This window comes from Chenopodium album, chromosome 14 (assembly GCF_948465745.1).
Source record: "Chenopodium album chromosome 14, dcCheAlbu1.1, whole genome shotgun sequence".
Taxonomy (NCBI): domain Eukaryota; kingdom Viridiplantae; phylum Streptophyta; class Magnoliopsida; order Caryophyllales; family Amaranthaceae; genus Chenopodium; species Chenopodium album.
Genome location: NC_137847.1, coordinates 53,494,736 through 53,521,748, shown reverse-complemented (window position 1 = coordinate 53,521,748; position 27,013 = coordinate 53,494,736). Strand labels below are relative to the sequence as shown.

Here is a 27,013-nt window from a genome sequence, read left to right as displayed (position 1 = left end):
CTTACCTACAGAGTATTTTTGAAAGTCAAAATTTGGGCTTACAACCACCCCTCCCCTACTAACTACTTCTCTCCATTAATGGTGGTTGTAATTCATTTATTTAGGTCACATATTTTTAACAAGAAAGTTAAAAAAAAAAAAAAAAATAAAATTCAAATTCATTCAAGTACATTTTTTTTAATTTTTTTTTTTTTTTTTTTTTTTTTTTTTTTTTTTTTTTTTTTTTTGGGAGTGTGTTTTGTGGCTATCGTTAGACCGTTCACCTCACTCCGTCAGTCATTCCCCACACTCTCCTCTCAATCCCAAGTCAAAAAAGTTACTCTCTTTCTCTCTCTTCTTCTTCTTCTTCCCATGAACACCTTCAATCTCTAGGGTTTTCTCCCCCAAAATCTAGGGTTTTTGCGCCTTCCATTTTCTCCTTAAATCCCCCATTTCTCTCTTCTTCAATCCCTCTTTTATCTCTCTTCAATGGCGAAGACTCGCCCAGGAAAGCGGGACCTTGATTCATACACCATTAAAGGCACCAACAAGGTCGTTCGAGGTAAGTACAAAAATCCCATCAAATTTCAAACCCTTTTTGTATAATCAAATTAAATTTCTGGGTTTCTCTTGTTTTCAATTGATTAATTCGCTAAATTTTGCATTGAATTTTTTGCTTTTTTTAAAAGTTGGAGATTGTGTTTTGATGAGACCTGCTGATGTGGGCAAACCACCCTATGTTGCTCGTGTTGAAAAGATTGAAGCTGATAGCAGGAACAATGTGAAAGTTAGGGTTAGATGGTATTATAGACCTGAAGAATCTATGGGAGGAAGAAGGCAATTTCATGGTGCTAAAGAATTGTTCTTGTCTGACCACCATGATGTACAAAGTGCTCATACAATTGAAGGGAAGTGTATTGTTCACTCATTTAAGAACTACACTAAGCTTGAGAATGTTGGGGCTGATGATTACTTTTGTAGATTTGAGTATAAGGCTGCCACTGGTGCTTTTACTCCTGATCGTGTTGCTGTGTGAGTTTGATTTTGTCTCTTTCGGTTTTTCGATAGGGGAGGGGTTGGGTGGGTTTGGAATTTTGAGGTGAATTTGAGTTGGGTTTTGTGTTTTTTGATGTGTTTTTTGATTTGGTTTTTGTTGGGTGTTTGTTTGTTTTTGGTGGGTGTTATGTTTTGTAGGTATTGCAAGTGTGAAATGCCGTATAATCCCGATGATCTTATGGTGCAATGTGAGGGCTGTAAGGACTGGTAAGTTCTTAATTATAATTTAGTTTTGCAGCATTTCGTTTTTTTTATTTTTATTTTTTATTTTTTTTTATGTGTTTCAGCTTGTTTTCATAGGATTATGTTTCTTTTTAGGGATGATTTGTGGTGTTATCGCTATAGAACGGCTTATTAGAGAATGCGTGGCTCTATTCTTTGTTTTTGCTAGTTTTTTTAGGCGTATCCACTTATGCTTGTATCAAGGATGATTTGTTGTTTCTTGCTTATTAATTTTTAAGCAGCCCTGTTTAAGAACCTTTTTGTACGTAGAAAACACTTTATTTGGTAATATTTTTGACGTGACTTAGGTGTTGATATTTTACAGTAGATTTTTTTTGGTGATTGCTGGCTACCATCTCTGTCATGCCTGATATGGTTATTCAATGCTGCATTATTCACAGAAGTACTATCCATATGCTATCTTTGGAGTTTTGGATTTGACGTGATGCTTGGGGACTCCAAATTCGACCAAATACCATACAGTATTTCCTGATAATTGCGGGATTATACTCTTTGGAAACTTTGGTATACAAATTGAATATGCTCTGCCACCAGAGCTATGAGTTCTACCAGCCTGCCTTTTGTTTTGTTTTTTCAAATCTTGCATGGAGCATTGATTTTGCTTGACCTTAGCTTAGATCTTTTTCTACTAGATGCATTATGATATTAGCACTAGCACTAGTTCTTGTAAAAGCCTTGCTGTTTTTTCTTCTGAATTTCAATCTTCTTTTTATTGTAATTAGGTGATGCGTATATTAGCTTGTTCTTTTAGTTCGTAAAGGACAAAATTAGATGTAGTTGAGGATGAAATTCGCTGTCACTCTAACGATTTAAGATTCATGTAGGTTCCATCCTTCTTGCATGGGCATGACTATTGAAGAAGCAAAGAAGTTGGATCACTTTTTATGCTCTGATTGTGCTGCTGAAGATGATCCGAAGAAAGGGGGCAACTCATTCTCTGCATCACCACTAGCTGATGGCAAGGTGAAAAGTTCTGCCTTGTGATGTTTTGGCTTCATCTTGCTTGTGTTTGCTCACACTTTCTTATTCTTTGCATGCATGAATGCTGATCATTAACGTCTGGTTTACGTTGGGTAGACTGTCTAGGTAGATGAAAATTCTTACTTATCTGAAGTCCCACTGGTTGCAGTTGAAATCTGCAGCCATTGATGGGTTAAGGTGTCTTTTTAGTGCTAAGCTGACATACTGAGCTTGGGCTTTGGCAGTGGCTTTATTCTTCTTTACTCCTAGATTATACTTACTGTCTTGCTCTTTTTAATTTGCTGGTGATGTGACAGTAATTACATAGTATTACATTGGACAACTTTCAATCTCTAGTTGATGAAGAAGCTGTCATTTGTTACTAATCTAGTTTGCAATATTTGTGGCTATTGATGAAATGTTACTTGTTCTTATCATGCCCTGGCGTCCCTGGGTAGCTATGTGCATGTAAGAAACAGGGTACCAAAGTAGAAGTTTGCTGATAAATAGATATCATCATTACTAACATTGTTTTCTTTGTATGCCTGAATTGGTTTATTGATTTGGTGTGTGTTGATCTTGATGCTGTGTGTGGTTTAGAAATCAATGTGTTTGCCTGTGATCTTGATCTTGATCTTGATGTTGTGTGTCTTGATGTTGCTCACACTTAGTTTTTTCTTTATGCCTGCCTTTGTTTATTTATTACTGGATAAGGCAGTGTAAATCAGATGTAGTACACTTTGTGTTTCTCTAATAATATCTGGTCTAGGAGTATTCGTAGTTAATATGCGATTTGATAATTAAAGACTGAATCTGCACCATTTAGTCTGCAGAACTCTTACAAATTTAATATTCGAAGACTGAAATATATTTCAAGGTTATTTTCTGAGTGGTTCAGATCAATTCCTGGACTATGGACATTTGCTCCATATCTTTAGGTCCTTAACTTGTTTTGGTTGGAGCATTAAATCCATCATTTTTCTTGAAGGGGTAATAACAATCCAGTCAGAAGCTGTTGACTTCTGTAAAATAAATTCTACTTTCTGCTCTTCATGTAATTATTCTGTTGTACTTAGATTTCATTTTGCAAAGTTTTCTTTTGCAGCCTGATAACAAGCGGAGAAAGAGATAAGATCCTTAAGGTGATTTACAAACCTGGAGTTTGCGTTGTCTTACTCTTGCCGAACTTTGAAGTCACCTTGTAGAACTAACTGTTGTGAGAGTTGTATTGTCAGCTGTGAACTTAATGCCATGCTTGTGCTCAAAACTAGCATGGGGCTGTAATTTTCTGTGTGTTTGTGCCCCTGAGCTGATGCATGTATGACTTCTCTGTAATTTAAAATCCTGTGCAGAAGGATAAATCAGTTATAGGCTCCTCTAGCCATGGTTGAATTGATCAATTTCGGTGCCAGATTTTCTGCTGCTAGTGTCCAAGTCTTCTTTCTGATGGCGATATCATTGTTTAACCATTTGACAAATGGTGAAGTTCGGCATTAAGGTAAAGTTTATGGTTTTTTGATGCAGCCTTCAGGTATGTTGCCGGGAAGGTAGAAATTTAGGCATAAAGTAGTAAACTATGCTCTCCGGTTTTAGTTAGTAATCTGGGTCGGAAGTCTCACAGGATGAGCAAAGCTGAAGAAGATTGGAAGGAAACAAATGAAATTATTTAGTTGCGTGTAATTGGATAGCTTAACAATTCCTTTCTGAATATATTAGTTCTGTGATTCCTTCCTCCCTTGAATGTCAAGATGAGCTTTTGATTGAAACAATAATCGGATTTTCTTTTAACTTCAAATGTCCACGGTATTCTAAATAAAAAAAAAATAAAAAAAAATGGTGGAAGCCAAAGCTTTCCATTAATGTTTAATAACCTGATTGTATGTGCATGTCACCTGATTGTTGTCCTACATTAAATGCTCCGGCTCCTAAGGGCATGTGTTGAGGCTATGCTAGCGCGGTGGATGTGCCATGAAGTCTGACTTGTGATATTTAGCCTTATGTCGTTATGATTTGTCCATCCCACTCTACCCTAATCCCTTAAAACACCTATGTTTGGGGCTGCCTAAGCATTAGGATTTGGGACAGCTGCTGATGCCAGGCAGCACTACCAAACCACAACACATCAAAACACCTTATCCCTTAGAAAACACTTATAAATGTGATTTAAGGGTTCGTTTTGACTTTGCCATAGGACTAAGGAAAGGTTAGGCAATGCCAACTCAAGGCTTCAACTACAAGACTAAGGCAAAGCAACACAAGGCCAAGCTAAGACATCTTAAGGCATGAGAATGAGGGGTAGCTAAGGAATGCGTGAGATGGTTCCAAGTACCAAGTAGGCCTCCCGAGGTCATGGTAAAGCAACACAAGGCCAAGCTAAGACATGAGAACGAGGGGTGGGCCAAAATATACATGAGATGGTTCCAAGTACAAAGTTGGGCTCTTGGGTAATTTGGGAACTGCGGTATGCACCTTGATGTATAACTATGTCAGATCAAGTTAAGCTCTTCGAAGTCCAATTTTGAAGACTATGATAAGCAAAATTGGAACAATTTGGAAATTTCGAAACATGATGTTGAAAATTTAAGTGACGGTAAGGGAATCATCCTGGGCTCATATAAAGTGAGTTAGTGTAAGAAAAAAAGTGAATGTAGTAAGAGAGAGAGAGAGTATGAAATGGTGAAATTATTACGAGATTGAAAGGGTAAGAAGGTAAAAGGGGTATACCTTGAATAGAGTAAAGCAAAGTGGGTAAAATATAAAAGAACAACCTAAAATGAAAAGTGATTAGAACAAAAAAGAACGGAGGGATTACTAGTTAGCGAGTTTACAATCTTTTTGTTACCAAGTATATTGAAGTGTAAAGTCTAATTACCTTGCTAGTTATGCGATATGACGAGAGTAAAATTACAAAAACCTTTTATTAAACAAACTATTATTTTAACAATTAGTAAAGTAATTATCAACATTTCTTCTTTAAGCAATTTGTTGAACTCATGGAAACAAGAACTAGGTATTGAGTGGAGGACACCTTATTGTATCTTGCTTTCCTAAAAAATCTACAAAGATCAATAAATTAAGTAACAAATCAACATAATTAAGTCAAATTATTTAATTCCTTACAAATCATTATCATTATTATATCATGCAAAAAAGGAAGTTAACCATTAATTTCCCTTTCACTTTATAGTAACTTATTGCTCATGGTTTTGAAGGGAGTTTATAAAACTTTTATTGTCATGCTTAAGCTTAGGGCTGTACACAGTTTGGTCTGGACCGTAACCAAACCAGACCAAACCGTATTTTAGCGGTTTGGTTTGGTTTACGGTTTATAAAATTACGATTTGGTCTCGATTTTTTTATAAATATGGTTTATGGTTTGGTTTGGTTTTGCAAAAATTATAAACCAAACCAAACCGTAAACCAATAAACCGTATTATAAAATTTATATAATTTTTAAATAAAAAAATTACTTATTATATAGTAAAAAAAAATTAAAGAATAAATAAAAAAACCATGAATAATAAATAAAAACTATATGGTCAATACTATATAATCAATGACTATAATGTAGTACTCCGTATGAATATTTTTTATTGTTATGTATTATTTTTATTATGTATTAGCACTTGATTAGTTTATTGTTATTTTTACTGTAACTTTATAGTAATCCATATAAATATTTTTTATTGTTATGTATTATTTTTATTATGTATTAACACTTGATTAGTTGATTGTTATTTTTATTGTAACTTTGTAGTACAATTTAATCCGTTTGGACTACTTTTTAAAACTTTATTATAAATTAATAAAATATTATTTGACAATATTTGAGGAAAAAATATCATCACATCATAAACCGCAAACCAAACCGCACCAAACCGTATTATTATGGTTTGGTTTGGTTTCAATACTAATATGGTTTGGTTTGGTTTGAAAAATTTACCAAACCGCATTTTGCGGTTTGGTTTGGTTTGGACTCAAACCGCACCAAACCAAACCATGTTCACCCCTACGAGTTAAGCTATACCAAAAGGAAATTAATAAATGGCCATTTTCTATATAATTTCCTTTATTCACATTACAAATGTGATGGTGGTTACTTAATCATTTCACTATATTAAATTGAATTTTCAAGTTGATTCAATAATTTATTTTATTTATTTTCTCCCTCAAAAAATGAAAACTGTGAAATGCTTGTCTTTGTTTACCTTGGTTATTGTCTTGCCTTTGCTATTTTTTCTAATCATCATATTAAAACCATGTCCTATATCTCCTTCCTATGCTAAACAAGAAAGATCTTTGTACATTGTTTTGGTTGAAGGTGATTCATTAGCTTTTCTTGATGAAAAATCTTCTCATGAAGAAACGAGGTTTTATCCTAACAGGTTGGTTTGTAGGAGTTTAAGAAAACATGTTTACTTATTATATATGAATTTTAATTAAATAGGAAGGTTATATTAACATCTTATTTGGTATATATGTAATATGTTAATGAAAAAAAGAGATCGCATGAAGATTAGAATATGAGACTTCTAGTAACACAAAACAATATATTCTCTTCTCATTTCTTGTATTTTAATGTGTATGTGCGGCTGTAAAGAGAATAACCCAATCAACATAGATGAAGTATTATTTGATACGAAGTAATATTTTGTAAAATCATAAGATTTTTTTTATTTGGGAAAAGCCTTTAATTATGCCAATGTTGTTAAATGTAACACATGATATGTCCCTGCATAAGAGTTAATTGTAACATATATCAGCCTCATCATGTTTATTGCGTAATTAGAACGCATAAAACACCATTCTCGATGCTATGAATACATGTAATAATTTGTCTTTTATCATCACTCTCCCTTTGTTCCTTATATACCTTTCCTCTTCATTTTTTTTACCACCTTTTTCACTTCAAACTTTTACTGCCTCCCGCAAATTATGTAGCATGCACAAAGACCATTCTTAAACATTAATTTTATTTATTTATTTATAATTTTTTTTTTTTTTTGGCTTTTCATCACTTTGGGATTAAGCCTTTTTCATGATTTAATTCATTATTTTTTTTTTATCAATTTAATTCATTATTAATTGATGTATAATATTTTTCCTTTTTTTTAATTTTTTATTTTTGCATGGATTTTCAGTGAAGCTTACCAACAACATACAAAGCTTTTAGAGAAGTCTCAAAACCAACTTCTCCAAAGCACCCTAGACTCCGGAACCTACAACAAACTCCATAGCTTCACCCATCTTGCTAACGGTTTCGCCGTCCACACCACTCCCTCTCAGGTACATACTATCATATTATATTAACGGACCAATTCAACTAAAAACTTAAGCTGACGGTTGAAATTAAGATTGATTTATATATTCTATCACGCCCTCTCACATTATATGAACCCTGGCCTTCTCTTTCAATCACATTCTTAAAAATCATAACATTTTTTTTTTCTCATACACATATAATATTCCTAAATGCAAAAATAAAACAAAATGTGCGTATCATTCATATTGTGCCTTAAAAAACATCATCCTATAATTTATTTGAATGATTTATTTTGTTTAATTTATTTAAAAAAAAGGCAGAGAAGCTAAGAAAGAGCCCAAGAGTGAAGTTGGTGCAAAGAGACAGGGGAGTAAAGTTAATGACAACATACACTCCTAAATTCCTAAATTTGGCACAAACTGATGAAAAAGGAGGTGACAAAAAAAATGCAGGAGAAGGGATTGTTTCATCCAAGCTTTGCTAATGATGACTTGTTCATCAACACTAGCTTAGTCTGCTCGAATTCGAGTCGGTTTTGCGGTGGTTGTGAGACGGGCCCTCGTTTCCCTGCGAGTTCATGTAATGGGAAGATAGTTTCAGCTAGGTTCTTTGCTGCTGGAGCTCAAGCTGCTGCTCATCTTAATGCTTCTCTTGATTTTCTTTCTCCTTTTGATGCTGTTGGTCATGGCAGGTAAAGTAATGTAACATATTTTTGTTGTTGTTTTGTTTTAATTTACCCTACTTAAAATAAAATACTCGTATCTTATAATATATAGTATAAAATGTCCCCTCCATCTCAACCTTATTTTATTTTATTTTCTTTCCTAGAAACGCCAAATGACCAAAATAATTTAAATATTTACTTTAAGAGATTTGTGTATCAACCCTCGAATACATTATTAGGGTATTTAATTATTTGGAATGTAATAGTTGACTATCTTCTCCTAACACGAATGTTATGATATCGTAACATATAGACCAAACCAATTATGTCATCTAATTAGTCTTGTTCTGAAAAACAAATAATTTTATATTCTAATACTATTTCATTGAATCACACAAGTACACAACTTATCTGCATGTTAATATGTTATGAATAGATTTTATTTGGCTTGTTCTTGTTAGTTTGGTTAGAAATAAAGTTGTAGTCTGTACACACTGTATGATTTGATGCAGTCATGTAGCGTCAACTGCTGCTGGGAATACAGGAGTTCCGGTGGTGGTGAATGGTTTTTTCTATGGAACAGCCAGCGGGATGGCGCCACGTGCTCGGTGAGTGCTAGAAAATATGACTGTGTGTGGTTAATTTTTGGGTTAAACCCTTACTGGTGTATATGAGGTTTTGAAGGTAACTAATTTCCTCCCAGAATTGCAGTTTACAAAGCTATATATCCAACAGTTGGTACTCTCACTGATGTCTTGGCTGCAATTGATCAAGTAAGCACTTCTCTGAAGTTGGAGCACCTTGATTATACATGTATGATTTAGTTAACAGTAAATAATCTCAATGTATATACTTGTATATGATTCTTGCAAGCTGAATCCCAAGAGGTTTTGCTCCTCAACAATCAGCATTTAGGTAGCGGGAACACTTTTAAAAGATGGCATGTCCTGTATCTGAATACCAAATTGTGAATATCATGTTTGTATACGTATTTGTTTCTTTCTGTGTAATGTACTCAGCAAAAGAATCTATGATTCCCTTTGAATTTTTGATAATTGCCATGGTAATTAAGAGTTTTGAGGTCCACTCGATTATTTCAGGCAGTAAAAGATGGAGTAGACATCCTGAACTTGTCAGTGGAACCAGATGAACCAGGAGAAGATACTATAACTTTCCTTGATGTATTTGAAATCTTCACACTGCTAGCAAGAAGAGCAGGGGTTTTTGTGGTACAAGCAGCAGGAAACAAAGGGCCTGGCCCGAGCTCTGTGGTTTCCTACAGTCCTTGGTCTGTTGGAGTTGCTGCTTGCAGCACAGACAGAAGTTACCCTGCTACTCTCTTTCTTGGAAATGGTCAGAACATTTCTGGAGTAGGTTTATCAGGTAAGTCTTTCGAATTTATTCTTGTGTTCTCTAAAGCTTTACATCCAAATTTGCTGAATTGCAAATATGATGTCTCAAATGCAGGGCCAACCTTTGGAAATGGAATACTGAAATATAAACTGGTGCTAGCAAAAGATGCTGTTTATATTAATGGTTCTTTCCCAAGAACTCCACCTTACATAGAGGAATGCCAGTTTCCGGAAGCTCTTGATCCCACAATAGTGATAGGCAGCATAGTGATCTGCAATTTCTCTGCTGGATTTTACAACCAGACTTCCACTCTCACTTCCATCATCAACACTGCAAAACATTTGGGATTCATGGGTTTTATCCTGGTTGCGAATCCTGCTTATGGCGATTTCGTTGCAGAACCAGTGCCTTTCCCGGTGCCAGGGATCATGATCCCCAAAACTGCAGATGCAAAGGTATAGATACATTACCTCAATCCCAAAAAGATAGTAAATTTCAAAATCTAACCAACCATAATATTACAATCTTTTCGAATTCTTTTTTAAAGATGATTCTTTTCGTAGATCATATCTAAATATTACGAAGAGGAAACAAAGAGAACTGCCCAAGGATGTGTAGTAAAATATAGGGGGAGAGCCTCCATAGGTGAAGGGAGAATCGCTTTTTTTGACAGACAAGCGCCTGCTATAAGCAGATTCTCTTCTAGGGGACCTGATATTATTGATAGCCATAGAAACCCCGCAGATGTTCTCAAGCCTGATTTCGTGGCTCCTGGACATCAGATATGGGCAGCTTGGAGCCCTCTAAGTGTCTCAGAGCCCATATTTGAAGGTAAGTAAAAACAAGAATTTTTCATGATTTCATGCAGAAAATATTATACTCCGGTTCTCCCTCCATCCTTCCAAGTATACATAACCGTATTTGGATGTCCCAAATTTAAGTATACATTCCGTTCATTGAAAGTTTTTCCTCTATTTCTTCTCTATAGTTAGGCTCCACACCCACCTTCCCACTTATTTCCCCTTTTCGCTCTCTCTAGTCCCATGCAAAATGCTTATGTATACTTCTTAAAAGGATAGAGGGAGTATAAGCAAGGATTGCACAATTTTGATTTTTTTTTAAATCCAAGTAATAAGAAATAAGTATCTAATCACAGGGCACGATTTTGCTTTGACATCTGGAACTAGTATGGCAGCACCTCATATTGCAGGAATAGCTGCATTGATCAAGCAACATAACCCTTCATGGACTCCGCCCATGATTGCATCAGCAATCTCCACAACAGCCACTAAATACGACAATTCTAGAGAAGTAATACCCTCTGAAGGATATGATCTTGGTAGCTTCAATCCTTCTACTCCCTTTGACATAGGTGGTGGATTGGTGAATCCGGCAAGAGCAGTAGATCCTGGTTTAACATTCATCCCAAGTAAGTTGTCATAAAACCAGAATATGGGAAGAAATAGGAACACTTTTATGAAAAAACTATGAATCTATGATCCACAAATTTTCTACCACATATTTCTTGTTTTAATTTAGAAAGAGGGTTTATGAAATTAATATCTGTACAATCTAAAGTTTTTACTAGTGCTAGAAAAGTTGTGCATTCCTGAAAATTAATTCTTAGACTGAGCTGTTAACCCCATGTTAAGTAGGAAGATGTTTACTTGCTGTTCAGGAGAAGGAGAATATGTAGCTTTCCTGTGCTCTTTGCCTAACGTCAACAAAACAGAGGTTGAAGCTGCAACAGGTGGCTCATGCAACCATCCACTCGCGCATCCAGCGGACTTGAACCTACCATCAGTGACAATAACATCTCTTGTTGGATCTAAAATAGTTAGGCGGATTGTGATGAACGTGGGAAGCAAACAAGAAACATACCTGTGTGCTGTGCTTCCACCAAATGGGGTCAAAGTTGATGTATCTCCAACTTGGTTCACCATTGCTCCTACAGAGACCCGAGATTTGGATATAAAGCTAAGTGTTACCCAGGCAAAGAAGGACTTCAGCTTTGGAGAGATTGTTCTAACAGGAAGCTTGGATCACATTGTGAGGATGCCCTTGTCAGTTTTACCTGTTTCAGTATCATAAGAGATCGATACCTATAAGCAACTATAGTTTTACTGATGGTCAAAATGAGCTATTAGAATTTAGAACAACTTCAGTTCATACAAAAAAATGTATAATTAGAAGTATGCATGGTTAATTGTGACATGCCTCAATAGCTGAGGGTCAAGTTATAGTCCTGATTCTTTACTGAAAGTAGTTGATACCAATATAGCAAAGCTCTGTTTTTAGAGGCACTGTACCTGATTCATGATACTTTTGCCTTAGTCCCATTTTGTTTTGTAAACTTGCATTTTTTTGGAGTCCCAAATTAAATGCACACTCGACTTTTCAAGTAATAATCTCTTGCTTCTCTACCAATATTCCAACCCCAATTCATAATCTTGTGCCAAAGACAAAGGTGCAAAATAATGTGGGATGCAGGGAGTAATTATTTTAGTCAACAGCAGTGTAAAAATGTCGAGTAGAAATAGAATAGATGGAATTTCAGATAGGGTGGAGGGGGTGTTTACCTGTAATGCAGTATTGCAGTCTGCACAGATATCTGAGAAATGGATTCTTCGAGGGTTTCACCAAAGGCTGAAACTGTCATCATCAAAATTAAGCAGGAGAGCAAAGAGAATAGAAATATGTTGAGACGCAGCAATAAAAAAAAAAATAGCATTGGCATTACAAAATTCTGTATTAGTGTATCGTACAAGAATTGGAACAACACTACAAGACTACAACTCAATACAATAAAAACCCGTTGCTTGCCAAAGTGGAAGCCATCAGTTTGTACTATGTAATTTCCCTTTAATGGGTAGAAAAAATCAGAGAAACTTGTCAATCACAACCTATGCATAAAAAATGGTGGATAATATAACCTGACAAAACACCAATATACAACAACTATTCTATGTTTGCTATTACAACACTCTACTCCAACAAGCACATACACTCTTTGCAACGAGGATGCCTATATATACTTCTCGCTGTTGGCCGTCGGTGAACTTGTTTAGTTTGTCTCACTGCTTTCCTCACTCTCTGCTCAAAAACCTTCCATTCTATTGTATTATTTTTCAAGAAAATGTCTGCAAGTCTTCGTTTGTTAGGCCTTATTGTTGGCATTTGTCCTCCCCCATAATACATGCGAAAACCAGACACTAGAGCTGACAGCTGACTCCCAGAATCTGTCATGGCGAAGGCTGAGGATGCTGTGCAACCTATAAAGTCCAGTGCTGCCAGCTAAGAAAGGAGGGAAAACAATAAGATCATCATAATTTAGCAAACCAATGAACAAAACAATTACTGTATATAACACATTGGAACCAAACCATTTAGAAGATTTTAAACATAACAGTGGTTAACTTATCCAACTAAATTTTATGAGAAATGGCCTGGTTGGTGCCATGGATGGATGACATATTGACACCGGCCAAAAACATAAGGCCATTTCATGATTTTTTTTTTATTCATTTATTTTTTTTTATTTTTTTCCTGCTACCAAAACTTATGTCCACAAATAAAGGGCTACCAATGAGAGCTTCCCAATTTTAAATCAAGACTAGATGACTGAAGTGATATATGAAAGGGACCAATCACACTCATTGCGTAACCAAATATCAGGCCACTGTTTACTCACAAAGATTTGCTAAAGTTACGAAACGGTAAGATTTTGTACTGCAATTACCTGAGACGAATAGTTCTTAAATGGTTCGAGTTCAGATGGTGAAAGCAAATTTTCTTTAGTAACCAAATGAGGATACAAGCTAGTTAAGGAAGCCAGCCTTGATTGTCCTCCATAAATTTGAGCACCAGCCAGAAATATATGTGTCTTACGGTTGAAACCCAGAGCAGCAAGCATAAGTACTGCTTCTTCAGGTGTTAATGGGCAAAGACCCTCTGACCTTAGTTCATCAGGAGTAGGTAACCTGCAATACAATTTTTAAAATTAAAATTGGAAATCACTAAGAAATTGATAACAATACAAAATTGCCATCACTGACTAGAGACCAGCTGAGGATATATCTGGAGATATTAATCAGTATACTCAACTCAGAAGACAAAAAAGGATTATGAAGTGCCCCTATCAGATATTCCTTCTGCCTCTTATCCCTATTACAACCCAAGCCTTCACCCAAAAAAAAGGTTTGATGTAATGAGTCCAGCATAAATTAAAAGGGAAGAGAGTCAAGAGACTCTATCTGTAAATTCTAAGTTAGGAAACTTAGGTAAGGCCTAACTTATAGGTAGCTTGTGACAAAGAAGAACCAAGATATCAAGGGAAAAACACAACAACGTGTTTGGCTCATACTAGTTAAATGGAAACTTGCTAGGGAATAACAAACACAATCATAGCACATACTTGTCATTCTTCTCAAGACGTGTTAATGCAGGGAAATGGATCTGGCGATATGCTTCCAACTCCTTCCTCTCTTCTTCACCCCCACCAAACTTACAAAGTGAATGAGCCACCATGTCAATTTCAAATCTCAGGTGCAAAGCTAGGTACTTTGGGCCTTTCACAGAATGACCTTTTTTTCCTTTCACCACTTTCTTTGCATATGGGCCCACAAGATAACTATCCAATAGTCCAGCATGAGAAGAGTTTTGCCTTATTCTTTGAAGAATCAACGCACCACCTTCTTGAATCTTTGGGACAAATTGCAGTGCATAGAAGTTACATCTGCATCGGAGTCTCTGAATGTAATCCTCAATCAGGAAGCATAACAGTTGAAGCAAAAATACATAATGAAAAGAAAAGGTAGATTATAGATCATAGATGCTCTAAAGGAGTAAAGGAACCTCATTCTCAAACAATTTACCTGAAGCTGAGATGGAACTGGATCGAATGCCAAGCGGTTTCCAAATCCAAGAAAATGGAGGATTCTGTTTCTTAATAAGAGAGGAAGGATATTTTTGCGGTAAAAGCTTGGCTTGGCCTCCTTCATGATGTCTTCATCAGTCACCTGAAGAAGCTTTCTAGTCAGAGCAGATGCAAGACAAAGAAGCTGAACCCAAATTTGCTACAAATAATTCTTTATTAGTTCGGGAAAACTGACCACACTGTCAATTGCATCTAGATCTAGAGACTGCAGTTCTTCAGGAAGTTCCTTCACTATCCGGATATCAGGTTTCAAGTAGTTGATAAAATGCTCCTCCTGGTAGATATCGCCGAATTGACTAAGAATTACGGAATATGATAGTCACTCTTCCATTCAAAGCACTAAAATGCTTGAAAACATGCATTTAGTCACTACATTGTTACGAATGATCACAAGTAAATAACAAGTTTACAAAAAGCAGTCTACCCTTATCAAGTTTTAAACAAAATAATCCAAGAGAACAATTCAACGGCATGCAAGATGCAATACACAACCACACATAGACAAGAGCATCTGCCGAAAGCAGGACAAGTCTAGGAACACAAGAACAAAAACAGTTTAAGCAAATTAAATGTGCTATCCGATAATCAAGCAAATAGCAAACTCTCTAGAAGAACAGTACAGAAATACTTCAGATATCTTTGACATTTTACAGCTGTAGAAACCATCAGCCCACAGTTAAGGTCACTACATTCGCCAAACAACTAACTCCAAAGGCATCATAAATAACGCATTAGATTTGAAAGGGAAAAAAAAATAAAAAAATAAAAAAGAAGAAGAAGAAGCTCCCCAAGCAAATAAAAAACCAGTTGACAATTTGAGCATGACAATGAAAAGAAAAACATTAAAGTAGGGGGAAAACCACACACATTAACTGAATTATTGATACAAAGTGATTGATGGAAAAAGAATTAAGCTGTCGAAGGATTCAGGATGATACCTCGCATCTCTCCAAACACTACTGAACATAAATTTTGGAAGGACGAGAGTTGCATTAAGTAATCGTGCAACAGCTACAGCATTGCATACCTGTTGTCATAAAAGTAGAGTAGCATACTACTCAGAACCCTTACTATAATCATGAGTAGCTCACCCACAGTTGCTTAATTTCTTTAGAAAAACAAGGGAGAAAGATTGCTTACTGCAACTCTCTGCTGGTTCAGCCCACCATTAGCAGTAACCATTATGTATCCATTGTTTCCTTCTGGTGAATAGACACAGCAAAAGCAGTGTCAATACAAAGAATTAAGGGTGAAAAACAATAGGGTACATAGGACCATGAAAGGTATTACTTACCACTAGGTTCCCAATCACGCTCCTCAGAACAGGGCTTCCAGTTGGAAGCACGATCGTAAGGCTCTTCCCACAGCCCTTTCGGTTCCGGCTTATTCTGTCCCTACAAATTGTGAAAGATGTGAACTTTTAACAGACTAAAAGACTGGATAGAAAATGCACGTACTCAAATAGATACAAACACTTAACTAAGCGGTCAACGCAAGAAAGAAGGCATACCTCTGCTAATGCATGGGCAGCTAACTTCAACAACCTTCCAAATGGTGTCTTTTGAGGCTTATTCACTTTAATTATCTTTCTCAGGTCTTCCTGCATTCAGTGACAAAAATCAGTATATATATATATAAATTGCCTTCAAAATGGCTCAAGCAGTTGTCAGACTAGTCTATACCAACAATGAACAAAGAATTAATATTGTTCTGTGATCATCCATTATTGCAGCCACTAAACAAACCGCGAATTTAAAGAAGATTAAATAAATCAAGGCTACTTGTACAGAAAAGGCATACAATATTAGGTCAATGCAAATTGAAAATAAATTCAAAGCTAAATTCCCTTAAAAGCAAAAATGAATAAAAATTGACACTTTCCCTCCAAATTTCCATTTTTTCCCTAGATGATCACAAGATCTTTTAACTTAGGCCGATACCTGGCCCGTTAATACAAAACCTACTAGACTCCGACTAATCCAGATTCGAACCAGGTCGTGCTTCCTTTACTATTGGCAATTAAACAACATACCATCCATCAAAAATAGAAATAATTATATAATTCAATTAGATTTATACCTTAATAACCACGGGAGACTTGGATTTTTTGAAGGGAGAACTAATTTTGGGAACAAACCCAGAATGATTTAGGCGGGAAAGCATCCACCAATTGACAAGAAAGAACAAACCCAATAATCCAATCAAAAATCCCAATCCCTTGAAACGTTTCCAAGGTGAAACCCTAATTACCCGTTTCTTTGAGCCCCGTTTTTTGGAGTGGTAAGTGGGTGTATCCAAGGATTGATCTGAATCAGAGAAATTCTTCGAAACGCCATTAATGGAGCTCAAATTCATTGTTTTGAGCTTGAATTTTGTGAGGAGAAAGAAAATGGGAAAAGGGGAGCTTAAAGAAATTAATTAATGGAGGGTTTACTAATTTAGGGAAGAATTAATTTGAGGAAAGATTGAAGCAATGGTTGAAAGGGTGGAACTTTGATGGAGAAAGTAGGGAGAAATTGGAGGGAGGAGAATGACTTGCGTCTTTTAGTAAGAATATTATTATGACTATATTTGACTAATTACATTATTATTACAAGATAATTGTATTTTTATTTTTAATTTTTTTTAAAAAAAACAGTTTATTTTGGCAAATGAATTTTTAATTTTTTTAGAAAAATTTCTCAATGTAAGATTCTTAGCAAGCAAGAAAAAAAAAAAAAAAAAAAAATAAGGGACAAATTTTGTGGACGGACATGGAAAAAATACTCCATAATACGAAGTTTTTTTTTTTTTTTTTGCAGGAATAATACGAAGTATTAGCAAAAAAAAAAAAAAAAAAAAAAAAAAAAGGGACAAATTTTGTGGACGAACATGGAAAAAATAAATCCATAAAATTATTATTTTGAATGTGATTTAAGCAAAACTTTTGACCGTTATAGTTACAAGAAAATCAAATTGATTGCGTGGAAAGAAGATTAAAATTGTACGGGTGGTAAGTAATTCATCATTATCATATTTTTTGGCCATGTTTAATCATGAGAGAAATTAGTAATAAAATTACATCTTCCAAAAAAAAAAGAAAAAAAAAAGTAATGGTCTGTTGTATTCAGATTATTTCAGTTCAGTTCATAATTTCTTTCTTTCATAAAATATTCAGTTCAGTTCAGCTCATTTCAGTCAATCAGAATAGACTTTGAGTTCCTTTTAAAATTTTGTGTTAGCACTTTAATTCCATATGTTACTTGTTTGATTGTGCATTCTAATTTTGTTGCTTCTTTTGATATGTTTTTCATGTTGGCCTCATTATAACACCAGCAATTTCATGTTTTTTAATGGTAAGGCTTCAATGCTCTTCAGCATCTTTCTAAAAAGGGTAAGAAAAAAAAGAGAAATAGAATTTAAGAGAATTATATCATGAAAATGCATGGCATGTGAATAGTAACAACCCTATATTATGTTGAGCAATATACTCTGTATTCTCATGTTACATGTTTGTTTACAAAGGTATACCATGTGACCAGCCTGTACTAATACAATATCATACTCCCACTTTGCTTGATTGCCAACCCTTTGTCTCTGGCCTCTTTGGCTGCCTCTTATGCCACAGCTCCTGTATTCAAGAGCGAGAAGAAGGATGATCAATGCGTATTCTTGGTTATGTATAGAAACATTTTATGATGCATAACCTTAAATACGCATTGATTTTATTTTTGTAAGAAAAACATCTGAGATTCAATAATTAAGTTCATCTCTCGAATGGGGTTATCTGACTTAAGAAAAGGACATCAAAGTAGGTTATAATTATATTACATCATCAATAATCATTTTCATTGTCGAGTAATGAGAATCACTTCAACATAAAACATCGTAAAGGGGTAACTTTTATGTGATGTGAGGTACATTTTTATGCTGATCTACTCGTAGTTGAAAGTTAGGATGGTTTCAAGAAGTTGAGACCAAGGAGTAAAGTGGATAGTTGACCTAGAATATATAAAATATCTTCGAGATGGGAGTACACCAGGAAATCAGCAACATAGGTATCAGAAATGCAGCTCATATTTGCAGCTCGGAGTAATAAGGTGTATAGATCCATGGAAACAGGTGAAGTGTTTCCAAAACAGTAGACGGCAAAAGTTCTGACTTTACACTCAGTATTTCTATTGGATGAAAAAAATTAATTACATTGCCAGTGAAATAATATATGTACCCAGGACAAGTTCTGTTACATGCTTAGAGACTAATTACAGATTCTATAGACTCCGATTATGATCAACTCTCGCACTCTCCATGTCTTCCCCCAAGGCTTCGAGCACCACAGGTAGAAGCGGTAATACAACTCAGTTAGGACTTCAAAACAAAATTGGTGCCGATTAATCTCATTTTCCGGACTTTTTAAAATGACATGTCGATTGCCTCATGATCTGGCGTCCTGAACCCAAAACCTGATTCATCACTGGATCGCCTTTTTGCAACACCTGCCCTCTGCACCAACCGGACTAATGCTTGTACTACTTCTGACATTGGTGGTCGAAACTCTGGCTCAGGCTATAAAGAGAAACAGATGGTTTTGATGTAAGCTTAATTTTACAAGATTTGCATGATAGAAGAACGGTTATGAGTTATGATCATGTCACAATTATTCCGTACAATAACTAAAAAGACTATTGTAGGCTGTAGCACACGAACAATATATCCTTGTCAAAGTTAAACAACTGAGGCACAATAAATCCACCTCTAAGGTGATATTATCCGATATCCAGGGCCTTTCATCTTCTGAAAAATACTCTTCTATCTAGTCACTAAAACCCCAAACAGCCCAATGTATGTCCTATATATATACGGAGTATTAAATTTTGTCACAAATATTGGATTTTTGTTGACCAGGCCCCTCTGAAATGGTTGAACTACCTTCTAGGTTATAAAATCAAGAAGATAAAATTAAACTGTTCATGGATAAGTTGTACGGAGTAGAATACTTCGTGTATCATATAATGCATGACATATATTGTCAACACAGAAAGATAACATGTCAAATCAGATGATCACAGTCATGTTCAAAGTCTGAATAGGAGCAGAATCCTACCATGTTTGGCTCAAGGTGAAGGTAAACAAACCCAAAGTTTCAGCTCATTAAGAGACTAACATATACTCCATAAACAAATTACCGAGTAAGAGGTTGCAATAGTCCTTCCAATAGAGAAAAAAAATCCTATTAAATGGTTTAAGACGCTAGTATATATTTGCAATTTTATGCTTTGGCTACTTATGATGCTCGTACACCATCTATATTCAGCAAAGAAAGTCAAAAGATGTTACCTGAACACAGAGAGCAATGATGTCAGCAAACCGAGATAAGGATTTTGCAGGATACATGCCATTAAGAGTGGGATCGACCATTTTGGCTAGAGCGTCTATATCATGCAGTTGTGGTGTAGCCCATCTTACAAGTGATTGTTCGGACCTTGGTCTAGAACTGAAAAGGACAGGATATTCTTAAGAAAAAAGAGCAAGCTAACATAAATGAACTATGAAACAACAAGAAATCAAGCGGAGGAAGATTGCACCTATCTAAAGGCTTACGCCCTGTCAAAAGCTCCAACATCACCACCCCAAAGCTATATACATCACTTTTTGTCGTGTATATTCCAGATAAAGCAAACTCTGGAGCACTGTAACCAAACGAACCTACCATTTGGGTTGACACCTGTTTTGGGGGTGTACCAGCAAATATATTAGATTCCTTAGTAATATATACCAGATTTTCTTTTACTCTAAACATTCACTGATCTAAAATGTCATGTTTCAAGTAAATATATTGATAATCAACATTGAATTTTAAAAGAAATGATAAATTTTTGATATAGGGTTTCAAATCCATGCTCTATAATCAGAAGAACTCAATACATCATTGGTAAAAATGGATCCAAAAAGTGTGCACTAACATCTGTTAGTGGGAGTCAATTTTGCTCAGGTATGATACTTGAACGCAACAACATGACAACATCCACTGAAATATTTGAGACTGATGATGATTAAACCATGAGAATACTACGTGATTGCTTATTATTTATCACACCACAGATAATTAAATTTTCCACACCATTAAAGAAGTCAAAAGGAAAGGTTATGCCTATCATAGTTACTATTGAGACAACAGAGCTTTTTTAGTCTTAATTATGTACCTGTCTCTCTGTGTTTGGATTCAAAGCAGCCAGTCCACAATCTGACAAATGAGGGTTGAACTCTTCGTCAAGAAGAATATTTGCTGACTTGAAATTTCGATGTACAACAGATGGCAAACAGACTTCATGCAAGTACCTATAGAAGATCAAGGTCTTCAGTACAAAATAATTAACAAATAGGAACAACGTTGAGTTTGTACAAAGTTAATGCAATATAGCTTACTCTAGAGCTCTGGCTGTTCCAAGTGAAACTCGGACTCGTGCATTCCATGTCAATCTCTTGCTTCCATCATCAGAGAAGTGTAGCATATCATGCAGACTCCCGCTCCCAATGTATTCATTCACTAAAAGACGCTGCCCATGTTCTGTGCAGTATCCTACAAGTGAGACAATGTTCGGGTGTCTGAGGCGCGACATATTTGACACAGCTTCAAGAAAATTATCCTCCTCTTGCAAGGATAATGCTGAATTATCAATCTTCTTAACAGCCAAGACCTGAACTAGCACACAACTTAAATGTAAATAGAAGGAATACGGGCACATAAATTACAAGCCAGGTCCATAGTCTCCATGCTCACTAATGAATGTTTTGTGTAAAACAATTAATCTGGACACTAATATGCAAGCAGCAATATGAGATGGAAATGCTGAAATGAGGATGTCACTGCATATGAAGCTTCTACTTAGGCAGAAATCTAGTGATTAGAATTTTGATACTTAAAGCAATAACTTCCGAGAGCACCTATGGGGATATGTGAGACTAGGGTGGACATGGCGCAGAGTTTACTTAACCATAACCATAATGAGGATTTCAGCCACCACAAATTTGAAAAGGCAGTAGCTAAACATAGGCTAATATTGCTTGACTAGTTGATTTCTTATCAATTACTACTTCAAAACCAAAACACGATGTTCTAAAACATACCTTGCCATTAGAAAATTCTGCTCTATAAACCCGACCAAGTGAGCCTTCACCAATAATATTTTCTTGACTAAAGCTGTTAGTAGCAAGTTGAAGAGAAGCAACTGTATATGAAGTAGCCGTAATAGGGGATTTTGCTCGTCTCAAAGATCCATTTTTCCCATGCATTTTCTCAACCACCGAATTTTCGGTTGGTGGGGGCTTCAGATCAACAACTGCAGCCGTGCTTGTGACCCTCTGTTCTTGCATCTCTGTATTAACTGAAAACTCAAGTCAACAGCACAATTACAACAAATAAAGGAGAATCCAAGCACTACGTGATATTGACCAAAGAACTTTAAATTTCAAATCATGAAAATAAGTACATCAAAATTCTAAATATCAATGGTTGATCCAATAGTACTTCATGAGCTAAGCTAGAAAATAATTAATAGAAGAAGCAATGGCAAGTCTGTTCAGCATGGAAAAAGACTACCAAAAGAAAGAAATAGCAGTTGAGCAGTATGAGCACGTGTTTCAGACTCTTTCACCACACTATATTGTCTAGATACTAATTTATAAGATAGCATGCAAAGTTGCAGATTTATCCAAGAGAAATCACTAATGATTAATGAATGCTGAATAAAACTGTAGCCAAGAAAAAGGACGAGCCTGTGACTGATATGGACTCATTAACCAAAATATTTATGTTTTCATATTTGTGATCAAAAGAGTTATTAAGGTTAACAGACATTGAAGGTTTTCTACCTTTTTCACTGCCATTAGAGGCACCTCGTACAGACATTCGACCACCATCATCTTTCTTTCTCCTTTTTCGCTTGCAGAAGAGAAGAGCAAGCAGGATGCCGAATAATAGCAAGAAAACAACACCTAATACTACCCCGATGACAGTTCCAACATGCGAAGATTTTTTCTTTCCATGGGAGGCCTGGCTATCAGGACTCTCAGGCGACTGAGAAGTACCTCCTGAATTTCTGTGCCTTCGCTTAGAAGGTGTTCCAGGAGGAGGTGGAGTGTATGGTGGCGGTGGAGGAGCTGGGCCATTATCAAATGAGTTACCATTATAACTGTACAAAGACAGCCAAGTTTAGGATGATAATCCACAGAAACAGTAATAAAAACAAAATGAGAACTACAACTTACATAAAGTTGGGTAATGACTTGAGCTCTTGTGGTACCCAACCAGTGAAGTGGTTGTTTGCAACATTTCTGTTCAACACCGTGATCAATTAAAAAAACTTGTAACTTTCTCTGTACAATAATCATAATTCATAACCACAGGCATCCGAAAAGAAAATTTGAGGGAAAAACTTACAGATTATCCAAAGGCAGAGGAACAAGAATATCAAGAGAACCAGTTAACTGATTGTTTTGAAGCTCACTGCAGTATTAACAGGATACTATGAGATGTCTGATCAACAAATAAATTAATAAGTGGAATGGCTGAAAGAAATGGCTTTAGCAAGAACTCACAGTGTTGAAAGATTAGACAAGGCACTAAAAGAAGCTGGGATATCTCCAGAGAAATTATTGTATGACAGATCTCTGCATTACATTGCAAATCAACAGGTAATTCTTTCTGAACAGTAAACATATTGTAATGCTTAAAAAGCAACTCAACTAGATAAATTTTTGAAAAAGAAATGGTATTACAGAATACCGACAATAACTGTGCGACTTTAGTAGTCTTACAAGGTTGCAAGGGCAGTATGATTAGCAAACACATCTGCAATTGGCTGGGACAGTGAATTACGGCTAACATTCCTGCAATAGTGTGGATTAACAGGTAGCAGACTAGTAAGAGAACCACAATATGACAGAACACGTTATGAAAAGTAAGAGGAGTTGCTTACAAATAAGAAAGTGAAACCATGTTCACAATGGAGTATGGAAGGCTTCCACTCAGATTATTGTGTGCTAGATTTCTGCACAACAAAGAACCATAGGTTACAACTGATGATGATTCGATTAATCTTTTCTCAAACGAAAAGAGTGTCATATACACATACACAACTAAAATCTTACAAGGATGTTAGATTTGGTGGCATTGAAAATGGGATAGGATCGTGAATATTATTATTACTCATATCCCTGCCAACAAGATTAAACTATCAATAATTGTTCAGCATTGACAAATAAGAGTAAAGAATCATGCAAAAAGCTTTCTCACAATGTCTTCAATGAGGCAAGGTTTGAAAGCAAATATCCCATGGTTCCGCCTACTCCTAAACCGGAAATATCCCTGTCAACCCAACAACAATGGTGCCATAGGCTCATTAAGTTACATGAATGCACAAGAATAAAACCATTAAACAATGCATTACCACTTAAAAAGCACACCATGAGTAGAATTGTAGAACCATACAAGGAAACAACAGCCGAACCATCACACTTAACCCCTTTCCAAGACTCTCCACATGGATCACCGCCACTCGTTTTCCATCCCGTCAACTGAGAAGGATTATTCAATGCACCATACAAAACTTGAAGTGCTTGAGCTGAAAACCATAAAAACGTTACTCTATATTCTACTAAACCAAAAAATTAATTGTTTGCGTAAAAAAAGCTGCCTTTAGCTCCTGAAAAAGTACAATAATTAAGGGAAGAAAGGAATTCAGTTTCCTTTCTCCCCTTCAATAATCTTCACAAAGACGACAACCCGGAATAGTTTCCCTAAGGACGAGGCATAGAGAGGTTCAGATGTACGCAACCAAACCCTAAAAGCTCATAAACTAGTACAGTTTGAACATGTGTATAAAACCCCACAAAAAATCCACCACCAATACCCATCAATCCATCATGGCCAAGGGTCTAGTGAGGTCCAATTGTATACACAATCATAACCCTCAACAACTAGTCATGAAACAATCACACAAAAACTCATAAAATCAATCAAATTTTAAAATATAGTAACAACTAACAACAAAATAACTAAGCACACTGAAATTAGCACTGAAATTAGATTGTACAACAACATGCAACATTTTTCCTTAAAAAGGTTCCCAACTAAAAACTTCTAAATAATCCAAAATAAAATTAATACTATCCTTCAAAAAAGGTCCCCCCTTCTTATTATTCTCTTCTACTTTTTAACCTTATCAAAGGTTAATTTTTGGCCACATTAGTTACAAATTTCAGAAACTCAAAGTAACAACAACACAAAACAAATAATCTGGACCCACTTCAAGAAAATCAAATTACTCCGTAGTAATAAACCCAGAAAAACTGTTCATTTTTTATGAATCATGATAATGTGCAATTTTCCAGAATTTTTTTTTTAAAAATTTTTGAGACTAAAATTGCAAAAAGACTCAAACTTTAACATACCCAGATGCAAAAAATACTTGAAATAAACCAAAAAATTATGAAATTAACCACATAAGATGATAAGATCAAAAAAAATTAGCTACTCGTAAAAAAAAGATGAAATTCTTACCGTCATTGGCATCAGTATTAGCTTGGACAAAACCCAATGAAACAGAGAACAAAATAAAGATGTAGAAAGAAGAAAAGATATAAATTTTCGCCATTTTTATTAAATTGAGCAACAAATTAAGATTTCAGAGGAGGAATAAATGCAGAGTGATGATTACATTACATTGTAGAAAAAGAAGAAGATGTTGAAAGATGAAGAAGGAGGAGAGAGAAGGAAGAAAAGGGTAGAGAGAGAAAGTGAAGGCGGGTGAGTTTGATCGCCATTAAAGGAGGAGAGAGAAAGAAAGGAGAGAGATTCGAAGCTTTGGTTAGGGGAGAGAGGAGTAAATGAATATGAATTGAATTGAAGGAGGGAATTGAAGAGTGTGAGTGACAGAGTGAGTGAGTGATTGATTAGTTGGAGATTTAGTAATATTTTATTATTGTAATTAAATTGAATTTGTTTTTTTTTTTTTGAAGATAATTAATTACAGTAAGTTAATTATTTTAGTATTAGTACTAAGTTGGGTTTTTTAGGATATTTGAGGATTTTAATGACTTTGTATTTTGTCGGCATCAAAATCAGGAGGAATAAGTGGGAGTTGGGAAATGGGGTTGTTATGTTATGTAGGGTAGTTCTTGACTAGGGTGAAATGTGGTCAAATTATTTGATTTCTTCTTTTAACTAAATTAATTATAATTATAATTAGTCATTGTCTTTGTTGAAATTTTGACTATTGAGTTTATGTTGCAATACCAAGTAATATGAAGTTTATGTTGTGTGGTCGTTAAAATATATGACTATTAATCATATTCTTAGGAGTAAAACCAAATTCAGTTATCTTGTGAAATTTGTGATGGACATAAGATGATTTAAGAAGCACTAGTCACAAATATAATGGTAGGAATTTTATATTACATATTTAGAAAAAAATCGGAAAAAAGTTGTTAATGATTCTAGCATTGAGAATAACAATAATGTTGTGTTAACAACGTGATTATTAATACGTGAAATGAAATAATGATTTGAAATATGAAAACAATTAAATATTTTTGATTAATTACTTTCATGCAAGTAGATGATTATTTATGGTTCAATGCAACATAAAAATCAAGAATGTAGTTAAATTGAATCCAATAATGTTGTTCCATTTGTTTACTTAAATTAGAAAAAAAAATATAAAAAAAATATTCAATTACACTACACTACACTTCACTAAAATAGGCATATAACACATTTGTTGAATTAGTAATCCATATTGTTTTGAAAATTTATGAAAAATCATGTCAATTTTTACCTAATATTTAATTTAGCCTATACTTTTATTTCAGGCCTCTTACAAATATATGCAACTCTAAGGGTCTGTTCTGATTAGCTGAACTGAACTGAACAGATTGGAGCTGAATTGAACTGAGCTGAATTGTTTATGAAAGAAGAAAATTAGAAACTGAACTGATTGGAGCTGAACTGAAATAAAATGAAGCTGAACAGAACAAGTCCTAAATCCCTAATATTGTGCATATCCTAAATAATATTAAAAAAAAAAATAAAAATAAAATTAAAAACTAAAAACAAACTAGATTAAGAGTGCTCCCTTAAGTGCCTCTTTCTTTAAATAGACAAATACGAGTTTAGGACATTGTGATTTTAGGTCATTGTTCCTAATTTGTCAATCAAGCAAAGAACCTGGAAACCTACAAATATATATGTGTGCAATGGAGCATGAATTTATAGGTTGTCGGTGAAAATTTGGTAGGCTCAAACCATGCTAAGTGTCAATAAATTTTCATGTGGAGATGGTGTCACAACTCACAACATTGGGACAAAGCTTTTGAGGGATTAAATAAGTTAGGCCCCTCATTTTTTTCGACTTATCTATGTATTGGAAATCATCATCTATGATCCTTCAATTTAACAAATAATAGTTGAAAATATAAAGAATCTAGTGGTAATAATTAGCTAGTGATATTGTAAGACAATTAAATTTTATTAACACTCCATGTTATTATAACGTGATATTCATTTTGGTTTTTAGGGTAT

General features: G+C 35.0%; 3 protein-coding genes and 1 pseudogene across 6 annotated transcripts; 2 read left to right on the top strand and 2 right to left on the bottom strand.

Annotated features, from left to right (window-relative positions):
* Positions 1–276: 276 nt before the first annotated feature.
* LOC145577562 (chromatin remodeling protein EBS-like) lies at positions 277–3,971 on the top strand. 2 transcript variants are annotated; one of them, XM_081635053.1, is made up of 6 exons: positions 277–320; positions 360–541; positions 669–1,011; positions 1,174–1,242; positions 2,103–2,241; positions 3,344–3,971. In XM_081635053.1, exons 2-6 carry the CDS (start codon positions 469–471, stop codon positions 3,368–3,370), a joined length of 651 nt encoding a protein of 216 aa, XP_081491179.1. In that variant the 5' UTR covers positions 277–320; positions 360–468; the 3' UTR covers positions 3,371–3,971. The 2 variants fall into 2 exon arrangements, with proteins under 2 accessions (XP_081491179.1, XP_081491178.1); XM_081635052.1 differs by having other exon boundaries at positions 277–541.
* Positions 3,972–6,414: 2,443 nt separating this feature from the next.
* On the top strand, positions 6,415–11,609 carry LOC145578378 (subtilisin-like protease SBT2.4; annotated as a pseudogene).
* A 386-nt stretch (positions 11,610–11,995) lies between these two features.
* On the bottom strand, positions 11,996–16,960 carry LOC145579593 (O-fucosyltransferase 15-like). Of its 2 annotated transcripts, none has more exons than XM_081636828.1 (10): positions 16,534–16,960; positions 15,965–16,054; positions 15,749–15,848; positions 15,595–15,656; positions 15,393–15,481; positions 14,630–14,750; positions 14,393–14,536; positions 13,933–14,267; positions 13,258–13,498; positions 11,996–12,812 (listed from the first exon to the last, which is right to left on the bottom strand). In XM_081636828.1, the coding sequence occupies exons 1-10, from the start codon at positions 16,807–16,809 to the stop codon at positions 12,504–12,506; spliced, it is 1,767 nt and encodes a 588-aa protein (XP_081492954.1). In that variant the 5' UTR covers positions 16,810–16,960; the 3' UTR covers positions 11,996–12,503. The 2 variants fall into 2 exon arrangements, with proteins under 2 accessions (XP_081492954.1, XP_081492955.1); XM_081636829.1 differs by having other exon boundaries at positions 15,749–15,842.
* Positions 16,961–18,494: 1,534 nt separating this feature from the next.
* On the bottom strand, positions 18,495–25,526 carry LOC145579592 (protein STRUBBELIG-RECEPTOR FAMILY 8-like). 2 transcript variants are annotated; one of them, XM_081636827.1, is made up of 16 exons: positions 24,995–25,526; positions 23,924–24,056; positions 23,729–23,800; positions 23,584–23,649; positions 23,412–23,483; positions 23,251–23,322; positions 23,032–23,103; positions 22,874–22,939; positions 22,702–22,767; positions 22,306–22,625; positions 21,562–21,809; positions 20,860–21,131; positions 20,637–20,772; positions 20,019–20,158; positions 19,771–19,927; positions 18,495–18,999 (listed from the first exon to the last, which is right to left on the bottom strand). In XM_081636827.1, exons 1-16 carry the CDS (start codon positions 25,086–25,088, stop codon positions 18,847–18,849), a joined length of 2,139 nt encoding a protein of 712 aa, XP_081492953.1. In that variant the 5' UTR covers positions 25,089–25,526; the 3' UTR covers positions 18,495–18,846. The 2 variants fall into 2 exon arrangements, with proteins under 2 accessions (XP_081492953.1, XP_081492952.1); XM_081636826.1 differs by having other exon boundaries at positions 21,562–21,818; positions 24,995–25,524.
* Between the last annotated feature and the right edge of the window lie 1,487 nt (positions 25,527–27,013).

Bases quoted from the DNA above. Each gene is read 5' to 3' on its own strand.
- LOC145577562 (XM_081635053.1), top strand. From the start codon at position 469: ATGGCGAAGACTCGCCCAGGAAAGCGGGACCTTGATTCATACACCATT. The intron at 1,012-1,173 runs GTGAGTTTGATT...TATGTTTTGTAG, and splicing joins ACTCCTGATCGTGTTGCTGT to GTATTGCAAGTGTGAAATGC. The intron at 1,243-2,102 runs GTAAGTTCTTAA...AGATTCATGTAG, and splicing joins TGTGAGGGCTGTAAGGACTG to GTTCCATCCTTCTTGCATGG.
- LOC145579593 (XM_081636828.1), bottom strand. From the start codon at position 16,809: ATGAATTTGAGCTCCATTAATGGCGTTTCGAAGAATTTCTCTGATTCA. The intron at 15,482-15,594 runs GTAAGCAATCTT...TTATGACAACAG, and splicing joins TGAACCAGCAGAGAGTTGCA to GTATGCAATGCTGTAGCTGT. The intron at 12,813-13,257 runs GTAATTGCAGTA...CTCCTTTCTTAG, and splicing joins TTAAGAACTATTCGTCTCAG to CTGGCAGCACTGGACTTTAT.
- LOC145579592 (XM_081636826.1), bottom strand. From the start codon at position 25,088: ATGGCGAAAATTTATATCTTTTCTTCTTTCTACATCTTTATTTTGTTC. The intron at 22,626-22,701 runs GTAAGTTGTAGT...GTCTTTGTACAG, and splicing joins AAGTCATTACCCAACTTTAT to TTATAATGGTAACTCATTTG. The intron at 20,773-20,859 runs GTAAGCTATATT...GATCTTCTATAG, and splicing joins GGAACAGCCAGAGCTCTAGA to GTACTTGCATGAAGTCTGTT.